Genomic DNA, 16,039 nt, shown 5'->3' with positions numbered 1-16,039 from the left:
TTTCTAAAATGACAAATGACAACTTATTATAATGACAAATACGTTTTTCATATAAATTCTAACTATTATCAATGCTAACTTGCAAAAATACCTCAAATTCTCCATTTTTGACCTTCACAATAGCAACCCTGCCTTTAAGATTTTCAACTATTTCCGAAATTGTTCGTAATATTCTACCAACTCAATTATAATATAAAGTATTCTATATACAATCGTTTTGATATTCCAAATATTTATTTTCGGTGTATTAAATCTAATTTAAATGTTTAATTTAAATGTACCTTCTCTTTTTGATTCATACGAATAAATTACCTACATGATTTAAGCATGTATGTAGTATTCATTATTGGAATGAAATCCAAAGGATGCAAATTCGTATATTATTTGGTATATTTCGGAGGCGAGTTTGTTAGTAATATATATTTTTAATTTAACCACAAATTCTTTAATCAAATAAACGTTAAAATACACGGAAAAGTGTGTTGCCTCTTGCAGTATTAATTGTAGCTATTTATTCAATTTTTTTTTCGTTTAACATCTCAGATTCACATAAATTCTAGCTTTGAAGGAATATATATTTTTTTCTATTCATTAGACTTTTATATGACATATAAAAGTGTTTCGAAATCCAGAGTCTCTTTTATGTTTTACCATAGGTTTCAAATAAGAATTATATCGCCTGTATATGTGCATAGATCTACTAGTACTAATGTGTATTTTAAACTTTCGCGATATTAACTGTTTATACGTAAAAATGCTGACTGTCTCACCAATCTCATTCTTCAAGAGTAAGCGAAGTGCGATGTTGTCATTTTATGGTACTATTTGACAGTCTTAATAATCGGCTGACCTAAAAATGAGTGCGCGGTGTAGCTCGTTTCTTTCCACCAGGTTCACCACTATCGTTACCACTAGCGCAGGTATCGAACAAATCCCAACTGTCACGTGAAAATTTAGAAGCTTCCAAACTTTTTTGATTCATGCAAGCAAACTTCAACTTCCAGGAGAATACATGTTTACACGTACATTTTTTTGTTATGGCCACTATAATAAGTTTTGTTAGCAGTAAATCCATGCACGTGTAAACAGAGTATTACTGAAGGATCGCAAAATACTGGTGTGGCTGGAGAAAATGAAAGAAGAAGATAAAGTTTTCATTGAACTGTAACGTTATCAAATAATAAGAAGACTAATAAAATTATCATTAAACTCTTGACAAGATTTTTTTCAATTCTGATCGAAATACATAATTCGTTTTTTTTATATTACAAGAATTACGAATTACTTTTAATGTCATCATTATTAAATGTATACTTGCTCGTAAATGGCCATATAATTTTAATTGACTTGCATTTTCATTGAGTGCATGTAAATGAGTTAGTTGGCAAGTGTACTGTTATATTTTTATTAGTTGTGCGAATGAAAAAAAAAACAAGTTTTTATTTTTTTCGATTTATTTCGTATTGCTTTTATCACAAGTTACACATAACATAATATAATATAAAACACATAGAGGTATATAAAAAATTTGAAATTGTTTATATTGTATTTTTGATAATTATTGGTTTTAAACTATAAGAAATCTAATACAAATTGTAGTTTATGCATGGTAGAGTGCAAACTAAAAAAAATACAGCTTTTTTTTTTAAATAAAGATGTAAGAATTACAACTTTATAACAGAAAAATTAGAACAATATATTAAGATAAAAGTAAAAGTGGTTAACAATGTTAACATATATATAGAGAGATACGTTGAAATAATATATATTTTATATAAACAATATCAAAATGGGAAACAAACATAAAAAACAAAATACTTTGAAGAATGTCAGAATACATAATATAAACAGAGGTGTAATATAAATATGGCAGTGGCTTAACATATATTATAACACATTAAAATCAATACGATTTATTATATATTATATATATATATATATTACAAAAACAGTAATTATTATAATTTCATATACTCTATTATTTCATATCAGTCGATTCTCATACATTCATTGAATATTTAAAGCGGTGGTTTTTCGATCCTACGATGGAGGTAGAGTAATGGTGTTTTATTTACCATCCGTGGTGTCCAGCGCCATGGGAGGCGGCTGCGAGGGCGGCGAAGTGTTGAGCTTTAGCGTGAGCTACTTCCGGGGTGTCCTTCACGAATTTTCCATCAGCGGTCAGTTCGATGTGAGCAGCGGGTCCGTAACCTCCGTAATGTGCTGGAGCGTATGCGGCAGGGGCATAAGCGGCTGGAGCATAAGCGGCTGGAGCCCAGGCACCATGTCCTCCGTGAGATGCGGCTGCTACGGCGGCGAAGTGTGCAGCTTTGGCGTGGGCTACTTCAGGAGTATCTACGACGCTTCCGTCATGACCGAGAGGGGCTGGTCCATATTTGTAGGCACCTAATAATAACAAAATAAATCAATATAGTTATTCTATGGATACGATGCAAGTGTTAAAATATTCTTAAGTTTTTTTTGTATCTCAAGCTAATACCCTATATAAATAAAATCTTTATATAAATATGTACAAGAGAGAAAGCATTTGATATTTACATGATCTCAAATAAGATCAAATGTATTTAATTATATAACTTAGGTTTGCCTGATCGGTGATGAGTCAAATAGTGAGATATGTTTTCATGAAATATTTTTTTTAAATAAAAAAATTGTTAAATATTACTTATAAACATATTTAACTGCTCTATATAGAAAATTAACCAACTTGATAAAAACAAAGAGGGTATAATGATTTTATCAAAAATTTGGATTATCTATATGGGAAGGGTTTTTTTTAATATTTCTAAGATGACATTTTGAACGCATATTATACCGAATGAATGAAGATTTGTTAAGTTAGTAAACTACATAGATTAGATTAGATTAGATTAGATTAGATTAGATAGACTAGATAGATATCTAAGTGTTTCACCGCTAAAGACGCGCTAGGCGTATGGCCATTAGATGACCATTAGATATTATTAGCATGATAATTAAATGTGGTAATTAATTAGTAATTAACTGGTCAGTAGTGAATGTGTTAATACCACTATGTGTGTATTTTTGATTTCCTAACGCAAGAAATGTCTTGCACTTTTTAATATACCATTTACTTACTTGCGTGTAATTAAAATCAATTTTACAGGTTTTTTTTAATTAAATAATAATGTTAAAGTGTTGTATTATTGGCTACTTATAATATATTTATCATTTTAGGTTATCTTTTTATACGAATCGGCAAAAAAATGTCATATTATAAATGTAAATGTTTCTGCAAATGAACCTGTAATGTGAAGTCAGCTAACCTAACCAGCGAACCACAATCGCTTTCCTTAAAATTAATTTGAATATACCAACATATTATTTTTTGAGTTTTTGTAGATTGGTAGCATTAGCATCCTTAGACACCAACGTTTTATGGAAGCTTTCCAAACGCCGGCCTACGCGTGAGCACCAAAAAATCGTGCCACTTTTTGTCAAGTATGTATGCGTCACAAATGTAAATAATGCGTGCGGCGTGTATCGCGGGTATTTATTTTAAGTACGGACGCTTTATTTTAATTAAACACAATGACAAGCAGAATATGGTACTGTTAACCTTCTATACTAATAATACTTTCCAAAAAATTGTTTATTTACTTCCATATCCACCATGGTAAGCTCCACCATAGATTGGAGCCGGTCCGGCGCCGTAACCTCCCCACGCGCCATGGTCTTGTGACTCGGCGAGACCTTCTCCTTTCCATTGGCCATCGTCATAGCTTCCACCCCAGCCTGACGCGGAGACTGCTACTGCCATGCAGACAAAAGATGCGAGATACTGAAAAGAATAATAATAACTTATTACCACCATCTTATTATATTACAGAATATTATGAATCCCTCACGTTAAACAAAGCAAGTTTTATAGAATTATGAAAAGATATTTTTAATTAAATAAAAAGGGGTGCCGAACGACCATAGAAAATAATACTCAAGTGTAATCTTTAAAAAAATATTCATCAAAACTATTTTCAGCAGCTATAAAACATTCTTTTAACTGAAGTTACGAAGTTCATAATATTACATTTTAGTTTCAATTATGTGATTTTATAATTTATTTATGTAATCACCTTCTCCAAGAAATATTTTATTCACAAAAACGCTTTGATGTTTGGCTGAGCTATAAATTTTTCAATATCAATTAGTTATTGATAATTTTGACTTCTTAATATATTCTATGAGCCTCCATCTTTGGCCAGTATAAATTGTTTTACGAGTTTAAAAATCAAACTACACTTAAATGACAACTGCTGACTGAATGACTGTCAAATTAAATAAACGAAAAATAAAACGGCAAACAATCTCAATTCATTCCGTTCGAAAGACAAAACTTCTAATCCAATAATCTCAACATGGTTTGATTTACGTCCATTACAAAAACTACGTTCTTATTGTATAAAGTGTTAAAGTGAGTTATCGCATTATTTTATTTTTTTTATATTTGTGTATAACTCAATTTATCTACTTTGACTATCGTGACAATCATTTCAGTAGATTCGTGAGCTTGTTTCAAAAAATATACTTAAGTCAGATTTAAAAATTGAATTTATTCATACGATCGAGATAATAATTACACATAAACGTTTTATTTCAACTTCCTGATATTTATGTTATTAGTTCAAAGGAAAAAATCTGAATAATTTTGATACAGTAAAAACTATTTTTGTTTTAATAATACAGTATGTATAAATGATTGTTTGAGTAAGTACTGACATTTTAATAACAGATTTTTGTGAACTTTTTCTCAAAGAGTAACAGGAATATTGATTTTTTTTTCATATGGCATCATTGTATTTAAATAATTTTCATCTGACGTAATTATCCTAATTGCATATCATTATATGCACATACACCAATTTTGTGTGCTTGCAACTAAAACACTAGTTGTTACAAAATATATTGACCTCATCTGTCATTATTATTATATCAGACAGAATTCAATCAAACCTTCAATTTTACTCCATTTTTCTAAATAATCAAATTTTAAAATACCATATTGTATAATTGAATTACCACTGATTCTATTGTGCACATTCGCCTACGATGGCTGAGCGGTAATGTGTCGGTAGTGGAAAATTTACACATTTTTTTTCAAGATGTGTTTGGATCAGAGTATGTACTCAATATATTAAGCAACGCTCATGGTGGCTGCGCGGCTTAAGCGTTGAACTATCACGCCGTGGATCCCAAGTTCGAATCCTGGGTCTGGCAAGTACACATATTGTTTTTCAATTTGTGGCTGAGCAAGTGGCTGACATCTATTTCTCGTAAAAAAAAAACAAAATCTGTTAATACAAACCTCGACTCTGTGGAGGCCCATATGATCCTATTAGGATCGGACATGGTCGAAATAAATAAAAAAAATATTAAACAAGTGGGTAACATAAATTTCTCGTAAAAACAAATTTAATGTAATTATGCACATACGGTGGTGTGATTGGCAGCGCAGCAGTCTTTGTAGGCGTGGGTTATGGGTTCAATCCCGTGGCTAGGCAAAAAAATGTATTTTTTTTCAAAGTGTGTGTTTGTCCAATACAACTCAATGGATTGGGATATTATGTTGATATAACTTTTACTCTATTGAGGTCCATTTAGCGAATGTAGTAATTCACTACTTTTTTTTTACTAATTTTGGTAAATACTATTATTATTATTATTCACTGGCCATTTAAACCAGGACATTACGTATACTAGTTTATGAATAAAAAAATCTGTGAACAATATAATTGTTTAATTGTTAATACACACGTTGACGTTTATGTTATAAGTGCGTTTATGGCCGCATGTATTTTTGTGTATATGCGTTATTGTCCACGTGTGATTCTATCCTCGTGTGTTTTTGTCTCGGTGCGCTTTTGTCCGTGTGTGTTTTTGTCCGTATGCGTTTATGCCCGGTGCGCCTTTATTAATTACTAATTTAACGTCTGGAAAAAAAATTACAATTTTAAAATATTTTTTATTCTTCAATTCTACTGACCCGCAATGCATTCACTTCACGAATTGTACGGCTATTATACGACGTTAAAACGAGTTCATTTATTACGAAGCCATCGTTTATAGAGAATCGTGAACTTTGCAAACGAAAAACAATTAACGTTATTTGTCCAAAACGAGACGTAAACGAAATATCTCAAATCATCGATTTCTTATCAATTTACAAAGATCGTTTTCATTACAATAGTTCACGTTTAGACGCGAGTTTGCGCAAAACATTGTGACTTTTGTCGCTCTATATAACTTATTGATTTTTTCATTTCGAAAATGAGGAAACGTATTGACAGTTACGATAATTGTATTGTATGTCGAACTGTGTGCACATTTTATTGACTGCTGCACCTTTAACAGGCAGCCATTTTTACACTAGATATTCCTACAATATACTACTGTACTACAGTATGTCCAATATTGCGAGTATAGTACTGTCTTTCAAAACTTAGTGCCACCCTGCAAATAAAGTGATTTAAATAGTACAAGCCAGTAGTTAAATCTCACTATAGTCACAAAACTGTGAAAACCTAATACTAATTATTTCTCATACTCAGGGCAATATTATGGTAAACTGTTTGTAGAAAATGATGATTCTTTCATATTGAAATGCATGTTAATACGCTAATTGATTGAATGAAATATATAATGAAAAATCTTTATTTACTGCGAATAGTTTATCTCATTGCATTCGAAGATAATTATTAATAACTGGCACACCATCGTAAAACATAATTATGGCACATGCGGCCTACAACGCCATGAAATAAGGGTTTTTTGATAGAAATCATTAATTGCAACATAAATCCTTATGTTTTTACTATGCATTACCTATGTTTTGTTTGTTTTTCACTAAAATTCTAATTGCATCCTTCTTAAATAATTAGTTATAACAGTAGTTGTGTAAAGGCTAGATCATTAAAAATATACTAAACGTTATGTATTTTTATTACATCAAATTACGGAAAAAAATCACCGATAGGTCCGCAAAAAAACTAATCTCTGTATGTATTGACCCTAAACACAACAATACTTTAAACACTGTGTTTGCGATGTGATACAATTGACAGTTAAATAAAATCTGACATATATCTGTCAATTATATCATATAGTTTATGAATAATTCTATTGATTTTGAATATAATAACATTTTTTTAAGATAATATATTGATGATTCTGGGAATAGCTAGAATATTAAGATTACGAAGTGCGTATTAACTTAAATAGTTTATTTATTTATTTAGTATGTTCAAGTAAGTTGTTATAACAAAAATCTTGGAGTGATCCGTGACGTCGGTTAGTAATTAAAATAATTAATACCTACTTTGATTTTGAATACAAAAGCCGATTGACAATAGTAACTCAATTTAGTGAGCGCTTCAGAGACTATTTTAAGAGCCATTAGTTATAATTTGCCATAATTAAATAGGATGCCTATAGCATTGTGGTCTATGTGCGTGGATGCGAATCCCGAGAGACGCAGGTTCGATTTCTACTGGGCGTTATATATTTTTTAAGTGTTTTCAAAATTATATATGAAATATTTGCAGTATAATGGGCTGGGTAACCTAAGGTGACGTTGCAGTAACGAGAGTGTTAAAGAATCAGATTTTTTGACCATAATAATATATTATAATATATTACATATAATTGTGCGACATTTATTTAAAACTTAACCTTGCAAAATATTATCAATATCGACAACAATGTATGTATAAGACGATGAATTATCAGAATGTCCGCAATATATAGTAAATTTAATAACTATTCTACAGTTCGTAATTCCATAGGTAGACATGTTCAATAAAACAAATGATTGACATTGTAAATAAAGTTGCTTATATCACCAAAATAGATATGCAATATTATAGTATTCGACATTATACGAAATATATTATCTTACGTATTGCTCAATATGACAAATGATTTAGTTACGAGTATTTACAAATATCAGTGCACTCTCATTCACGCAGAACGGAATCGATTCGGTTTCCTAATAATGATTATTAGTATACTAAATTCAATATATCTCAAGGAAATATTTTATTACATATATTGTAATATAGTTTTCCACATAGGTATTATATTTTGTAATCGCGTAAATATCGACTTTACGACAAGTGTAATAATCTTGATTATTGTCGTAAGACATATTTTTCATTATATTACATTATTACAGAGATCGAAAAATAAATAAATGTATTAAAAAAAACAATGTAGTGGCAATAATACAATGTGCCAAACCGTCACAATCACTGCTGAACTTTTAATTAGCACATTTAAATAATACGTTAATTATATCTAATGGCCAAGTACTCCAAACGCGCTAGTCACGGTGTTAGCACTAAATGAGTTAATATTGTAGTGTCATTATTACAATATTTTGGTTTTATTGAAGTCAGAGAACACAAGTTTTAAACTTCTTTTTCTCTTATATTATGTAAAATCATTGATTTTTTTTGACATAATCTCTTAACAGACGTATATATTTAAAAATTATGTCAAAACATTTGAATAATATTTTAAATTATATAAAATAAAAAGTAGTTTAAAACTTGGGCTCTCTGACTTCATTAAAACCAAAATACTATATTTTTACTTAGCATGGCAGAATAGTTATCCAGTGATATTAAAATTAAATTAAAGCACTAAATAGCATACCAGTGCCCGTGTTCTTTGTGATAATCTTATACATTTGTCATGATATTATAGAAATTCACAATGCATTTATATTCAATAGATGTTCAAAAACTATCAGTACTACAAGACGATTTGTAGAGATGCGTGTTGGGCATCACTTAAAGAGACCTAAATATAAATAAATGAGTAAGGGAATGAGAAGGTATATCTCTGAATATTTATCTCATCATCCAGTTGCTGTAAGAGCCTAAGAGGTATTGTAAAAAAGAACCGATGGCCCGATGAACAGAGATCGATGAGATAATCAAGCCTAACGAGAGTTTGTGACATTGAAAGAATAAATACTGAGAATAATAGAAATATAATATATTAGTAATTGGTGATGGTTATCGACCGAATTAACCTTCTACCCGCAGCAAGTACACATCAAAATTTAGAAGCAGTGGACGAGTATATATATCTGAATTCGACAAAAACAAGCAGAAATAATAAGGCGCATACAAATTGCGAAAAATTCACTGACATGTGTTACCACTACTTATATTATAAAAAAGAAATTTCAATTGTCACGAACATTATGCTTGTATAAACATGTGTGTTTTACATATATTTATACTGTATCGGGGAAGGCAAGTGTTACTTTCAAAATGTGATATTGCCGCCAAATGCTACGTATTTCTTTGACAGAACACAGAATAAACTGGTCAATCATCTAAGTAATTCCAAATAAAGAATAATATGTCTGAGATGTATTCTGCAGTTTTTTTTACATATATTCAGCGCGTAACGGATAGCCTGGAGAGACTGGTGGGTTGGGTGGTCTCCAAGAAAAGCGAACCAGAGGAAGAGCATCGGAGTACTGTAAAAACTAAGTGAAGAAGCTTACGAGAAGGAGCATGAGGGGTGGCGAATCTTGCTTGCTCAAAAGATGACTGTAATATAGTGTAGTCGCGATCCTCATCCATGAGAGATTGATCGATAAAAATAGTTTAGTATTTGGTACGCCTTTGATTATATCTTTTAACACACCTTGTTCTCAGCCGTATATTATACCGCAGTGGCGAAGAGTGGAGGTAGGCTGTTAATAGTCGACATTAATAGTGCACACTAAGCTTTGTCAGTTCAACATATATGTTTACATTGAACTAAGAATACAATATGTAGATAGTGTTTTTTTATTATTTTTTAAATCCAATTAAGCCCTGTGTAATCCATTCCACAGTAGATAATACTAAAAAAATATTCATTTATCTATAAAATATCTTAAATTATGCCATTAAATCATAATATAAGTTTAAATATTTTATATATAGAAGAATATTGTTTTTCGATTATTTTTTGGCTAAGGCAGTGCTTAATAAATTTTAAAAAACTAACCAATATTATCTGTAATAATATGTATTTTTAATTCAACGAAAATAAATTAATGATAACTGAAAAAGTGTGCACTATTTACATCGGATCGCCATAGCAAACCTAAGCTATTATGAATTGGTTTCGGCAGGGTTTCATTGAAATTTGAAAACTAACCAGCATTATCCGCAAATTGTTTTATTAGTTGTTGTTTTTCAATGTGTATTTGAAATTAGAGCATGGATTTAATAGATTTACCAAATGGTTAACATCCATTACTCGAGGGAAAAAAACGAAATTTCTTCGTGAGTCAGTTAAGATCCACATTGAAGAGCCAATTATTTTCAATAATAAAAAATCTAAAAAATTTAAATCTTATCTCTATCTATTAATCAGTAGTTATTGAATAAAAAAAAATATAAATATAATCAATCAATCACCCTTCGCGAATGATCACATAGACATCGACCACGTAATTTTACATTGGAAATTTATGAACGCGTGAAATTCGCAACCTTAAAAAATATACTTCTCACTGTCAGTGCATTATTAGTTATATTTCACAGTGCAATTGTTATAATTGTGACAATTCTTATTGATATTTCTCAATGCACTAAATTTGAAATATTTATAACTATTGAATATATACAATAGACTACAAATTGAATCATAGACATTCCGCTCGTTTTGTATCGTTTAGTAACAAAAAATACGTTTTGACAAGTTGTTAAGTGTTTATTTTATTTTTATCTTTGAGAGATTTTAGTACTATGTTACTATTTTTAAGTTAAAATAGTTGCGACAATGTATAAATGTTAACGGTTTATGATTATAATGAAATTACCTACAGGTAATTCAATTACCAACTTACGCAAATCCAAAGGTACAAAAATTTGATTATAAAATATACATTTTAATGATTTGTAAACATCAGCTACAACTATTGCTTATTTTTTTAATATTGATAATGGGAACAACCAAAATAGATATCGAAAAAAACAACATGTAGAATTAAATATATTTTATATTAATATTTTGTAAAATTAAATTCTACAAAATAAATGCAAACTCAGTCATATGTTTTCATGATGTACTGCGGTGCAAGTGGGTAATGGATTTAATTTAAATTAACTGACAAATCTAGGTGAAAATACTTTGTAGTGTTTAAAATAAATCACAATATTATGTAGTACCTACCTACTTATTACACATGATTAATAATGATTGTTAACGGTTTTGTCCTCATCAACGGGACATTTTTGGTTGAGGTTCTGGGGGTCGGATGGCAAAATCACTTAATGAGAGGTAGGGCCGCTGAAGGTGGCCAGAGGGGCGGAGCCCTACATGTTTTACATATTTTTAAAAATCCCACTCTCTCAATACTAATCGTGAACTTAAACGTAAGAGTATTGGGTTACCTTCTGGATGTGGCTGTAAAACGTATAATTCTGTAGTATGGAGATATATGTAATACACTTAAATAGTTTCAAAAATAATGTTATCTATCATAATACTAATGCATAAAAGTTTGTCATGCAAACGAAACGAAAATTCGCTATTGGTAATATTTGAAGAAAAAAAGTATTTTTTAATTGTGGCTTGATTATCATTGTCATAAACCAAGGCCTGCTTCAAATCAATGGTCTATGATAAATGACTTTCGCATTTTTATTTTATTAATCTGTTATGTGTATATAATGAAACAATTAATCTCCACGTGTAAAAGAAGATACAGTAGTAACAATAAAAACTAATCATCCTTTAATAAATAGATAATGTTTCAATATCAAAAACTTACCATTGCCTTCATTTTGATATTGTTTAGGGGTAGCTGCTTCAGAACTAGTCGAAACACTCTATCTATGAGAAAAGCCTATTCTGGGATGAAAACTGCTTCTGTGACGATACCACCGAACGTGGCAGTCTTTATACCTCATCCACGCCAAGGACTTGATACTGGGAAGGCACGAGGGTGGGGTGCTGCAAACGTCTTTGTCTTGCAAGCATCGGCTGCATGCGCTCTGTAAAGCTATATCAGTGTAAGTACTCATTACGTAGTCTGTGTTCACCCACTGCGACATGGATCGAAAACTCAGACGCCTACTAATTAGCAATATTATTATTGTATTAAAAAAAACAATAGATATAATTGCAGCTTCCTGGTTATTCGTGCATAATGAGTAGTTCTGCCAAAGAGGCACTTCAATGAGTATTTGATGTAGACCAAAGATCAAATGAATTTGGCAAAATAGCTAAGCTTTAAAGATAACTTTTATTTTTCAAAGTAAAAATGATAATTTACTAAATATATTAAAGAAACCTTCTTCCATAGAGATGTAGCTTAAATGTCACTACCTGAAAGCAACATTGGGATGAGTCGACACATTAATTTTGTTTATTTTTCTGCAACTTATAACAGATGACATTGTTAGGTTTTTTTGTAAAACATTATTAACATTGGGTTATCTCGGTTATCCCACAATTGTATTGAAGTTGTTTGATATTATTTTTTTATAAATGCAACATTGACATTTCTTTTCTTTTAAATGAGGTTTTATTTGACATACTTATCTCAAAATCGACCTTTTTTACTTTATCTCACTGTTGCTCTCAGATAGCGTTGTATAAAATTAGAGTAAAAAAGGACCTCTGCTATAAGTGAAATTGCAATGCAAATTCATTTTAAGAGAACTTTATACTTCTACTGTGATATATCACTATTCTATTATATATTTGTTTTGATTTATCTGTCTGTAACGCAGCGCAATACAGCACAATACAGAACACACTCTCTTTATATGTCTGCGCATTTAATTCCTTAAGTAAAGAATTGATAGGTGGCACTGCAACCTGATAATAATATAATTAGTAATTATTTTTTATCCACGTAATTAGTTAATTACACATGATTATAATAGTACCTGTGTACAAACATTTCCAAAATTATGAAATAATTTAAAGAAATGATTAGGAAATTATCCTATATACCGACAATTGAATGTTATGAGGTTATGTAAAAAAACAGCAGACTTGAAAATAGAATACAAGCCGCCATTTTGTTGTTGGTTGCCAATTGAAAAAGAAAATAGTAAACTTGTTACTAATAACAATCACACATACAAATTTGTTTGATCCGAAAATCGAACTTGACTCCTTATATCTTTGTATAATACACTAGCGAGTACCCGGTACGCATTGCAATGCCATCCAAAGAAAAAAAGTGTTTGTGTTTTAATTCTGTTTATTGAAGTGCTTATGGATTCACATTATTTTTTGTTTTTCCGTCTGGTGCGTACACGAATAAATCAGAAGGTTTTCCAACGTGTGCGCAGGCCACATACAGCTGTCCATGTGAGAAGCATGGATTTTCCAAATTTGGTATAAGAACGCATACGAATAGAAAAATATAGAATAGAAGAAGAAGAAGATGGTTGTACTAATTCAGAAACCTTTGTGGACGTGCGCACAACAACTCACCAATGTTTCATTGAAATCGGTTGAATGGTATAAGAACGCATACGAATATAAGAAGAAGAATAATAAGAAGCAGAAATTGGTTGTACTAATTCAGAAACTTTTGCGGGTATACGCACAACAAATGACGAAAATTTCATCGCAATCAGATGAATGGTATAAGAACGCATACGAATAGAAGACGATAGAATAGAAGAAGAATAAGATGGGTGTACTAATTCAGAAACCTTTGCGTGCGTGTGCACAACAACTCACCAAAGTTTCATCGCAATCAGATGAATGGTATAGGAACGCATATGGGACAGACAAACAAACAAACATAACATAACAAAACATTTTTATATGTATAGATTATTTTTTAAATATTTGAAAAAGCCTCAAAAAAGGGTGATTTAAAATTCCGCCACTGGTGGTAACCATCTTTGTAATTTAAATGAAGATAACTACAAATTTCATTAATAGATGGCATCAGGAATACTCTTCTTCATCTACCTTTATAATGAGAAATCCTTTGACACATAACGATTTAATGTCATTGTACTTTTTCTTTTTTTTAATTACCTGATTTTTATTTTTCATTTATTATTACATTATAGGGTCTCAAACCGGCATCCATCGGATTCCAACCTAACTTTACTAATATTTTTTCAATATGTATGTTTCTGCGTTATTCTGAATTTTGTATGTCCAATAAATAATACATTCTACATTCCTAAACAATGTGAATTATTGTTTTAATAAAAAAATACTATAATTTAAAAATGTACTGTTTTTTTTTCAATACAATTTCAGGTGAATCAGTAAAAATGCAGTAGATACTGAAGATGACAAAATCTATAATGTTCTAATATTTTTTTTGTTGTTAATAGTATCCTCTATGCGCTGAATAGTTAAATAACATATAATATAATTAGAGCCATCTGAATGAGAAAAAAATCTGTTAGTACCAAAAATAATATGAGATCGAGAGAGTCATAATATGTCGATTAAATGTCTACGATCCCTGATGAGTACAGTATGTCCCAAAAGAGAATGGGAATTCCAATTGAAGTAATTCGATAACAAGTGTTTTGACATAATTAATGGTATTTCAAATATGCCTGCAATAATTTTTAATCGGACATTTTTGTAGATATCGATTGTTTCAAATAATACGCACCGATTTTAGTAACAACAAGGCTCTATGAGTAATTCATGAGTTCTATTATTTACTCAAAGGAATTTTAATAATATACTTACTATTTTGTGGAATTTTCTGATGTGTTTCTTTAAAGCATGAATGCAGTTTAATCTAATAGAACAATGAACTTATATACCTTTTTAACTGACTTAAACTTGAAGTTTTAACTTAACTATGATAAATATAATATGATATAAATAAATGGCAACGCAGGCGAAATTATTTTGATTCTTACAAAAAATCTACAACAATCAAATTCAAATAATAAAATTACAATCTGTACACGAATTCTGAGCATTTACTTGCTGTAATTCAAGTCAAAAATTGTTTTAATTTCAACTCAATCGTAACTTAGATATTTTATAGCTATCCCTTTCTTATATCATATTGCATTGACCCTCGTAGTCCAATTAGTAATGCACCGGCTTATCGGCTTATCATACAGGGATTCTTGATTTGATTCCCGCTAACGGTGTTTTTGTGATTGTTTGACTACTTTCTGTTATGTCATGGCGTATTGTCATCATCATCGATACTACAATAAAATGTGTCTTGGCCACCTCTATAAAATTTCTCCACTCACCTTTAATTGGCATAAATTCTCTCCAATGCCTTACTCTTAGGGATGCTGTGCCTATTTCTACATAGTAAAATTCAAATTCAAATTTATTTATTCACATATACTGAAAAATTATAAATTTTTAACTTTACCAATATAACTTTTAAAAACTAATAAATATAATATATAAATACATACTAAATATTATGTATAAAGTAGATAATATAATATGTACACCGAATGAGCTAATTAAACCATATTTTAAAAATAGTCCAACTACCGCACATCCCGTTTCTCTTTTGATCTATCGAATATTATATAAGCCTCTTTTTTAGTATCTCTCATTCTTGAGACATGGCTTTGGTAAAGCCTTACTTGCAGGCATGTAGTTTATTTTTGTTCCATTGACTTCGAGACTCATTTTGTTAGCAACTCTTTCTGTGACCAAACCAATACTTATAATGTTATATAAACGTAAAATTTTGGTAATCATATTCATGTCGTATTAATTATTATTTAATATACAGTGAAAACTACTACCCCGTTTACACGTGCATGGATTTACTGTTAACAGTAAGTATTATCCCGGCCATAACAAGAAAATGTATGGGAAAACATGTATTATCCTGCAGTTGCCAGCTTGCGTGAATGAATCAAAAAAGTTTTGAAGCTTCTGAATTATCATGCGACAATAGGGATTTTTTCGATATGCGCCTGTGCAGTAGAACGGTAGTGGCAAACCTGCCGGCAAAAAAATGAACTATGCTCATTTTGAGGTTAACCGATTTTCACTGCCTGTCAAA

The 16,039-nt window shown here is 30.5% G+C and overlaps 1 protein-coding gene across 1 annotated transcript; it reads right to left on the bottom strand.

Annotated features, from left to right (window-relative positions):
• Window positions 1-2,071: 2,071 nt before the first annotated feature.
• LOC147069521 (uncharacterized) lies at window positions 2,072-3,802 on the bottom strand. Its single transcript, XM_085950825.1, has 2 exons — window positions 3,643-3,802; window positions 2,072-2,406 (listed from the first exon to the last, which is right to left on the bottom strand). The coding sequence occupies exons 1-2, from the start codon at window positions 3,800-3,802 to the stop codon at window positions 2,072-2,074; spliced, it is 495 nt and encodes a 164-aa protein (XP_085806951.1).
• Window positions 3,803-16,039: the final 12,237 nt, after the last annotated feature.

This window comes from Rhyacophila brunnea, unplaced genomic scaffold (assembly GCF_057557595.1).
Source record: "Rhyacophila brunnea isolate RB1 unplaced genomic scaffold, BYU_Rbru_1.0 scaffold_23, whole genome shotgun sequence".
In the NCBI taxonomy this organism is placed as follows: Eukaryota; Metazoa; Arthropoda; class Insecta; order Trichoptera; family Rhyacophilidae; genus Rhyacophila; species Rhyacophila brunnea.
The sequence above is the reverse complement of the archived record's forward strand: the minus strand, read 5'-3'. Positions and strand labels throughout refer to the sequence as shown.

Coding starts and splice junctions, on each gene's coding strand:
- LOC147069521 (XM_085950825.1), bottom strand. CDS start 3,802: ATGGCAGTAGCAGTCTCCGCGTCAGGCTGGGGTGGAAGCTATGACGAT. Junction 2,407..3,642: donor TTACCATGGTGGATATGGAA/GTAAATAAACAA, acceptor TGTTATTATTAG/GTGCCTACAAATATGGACCA.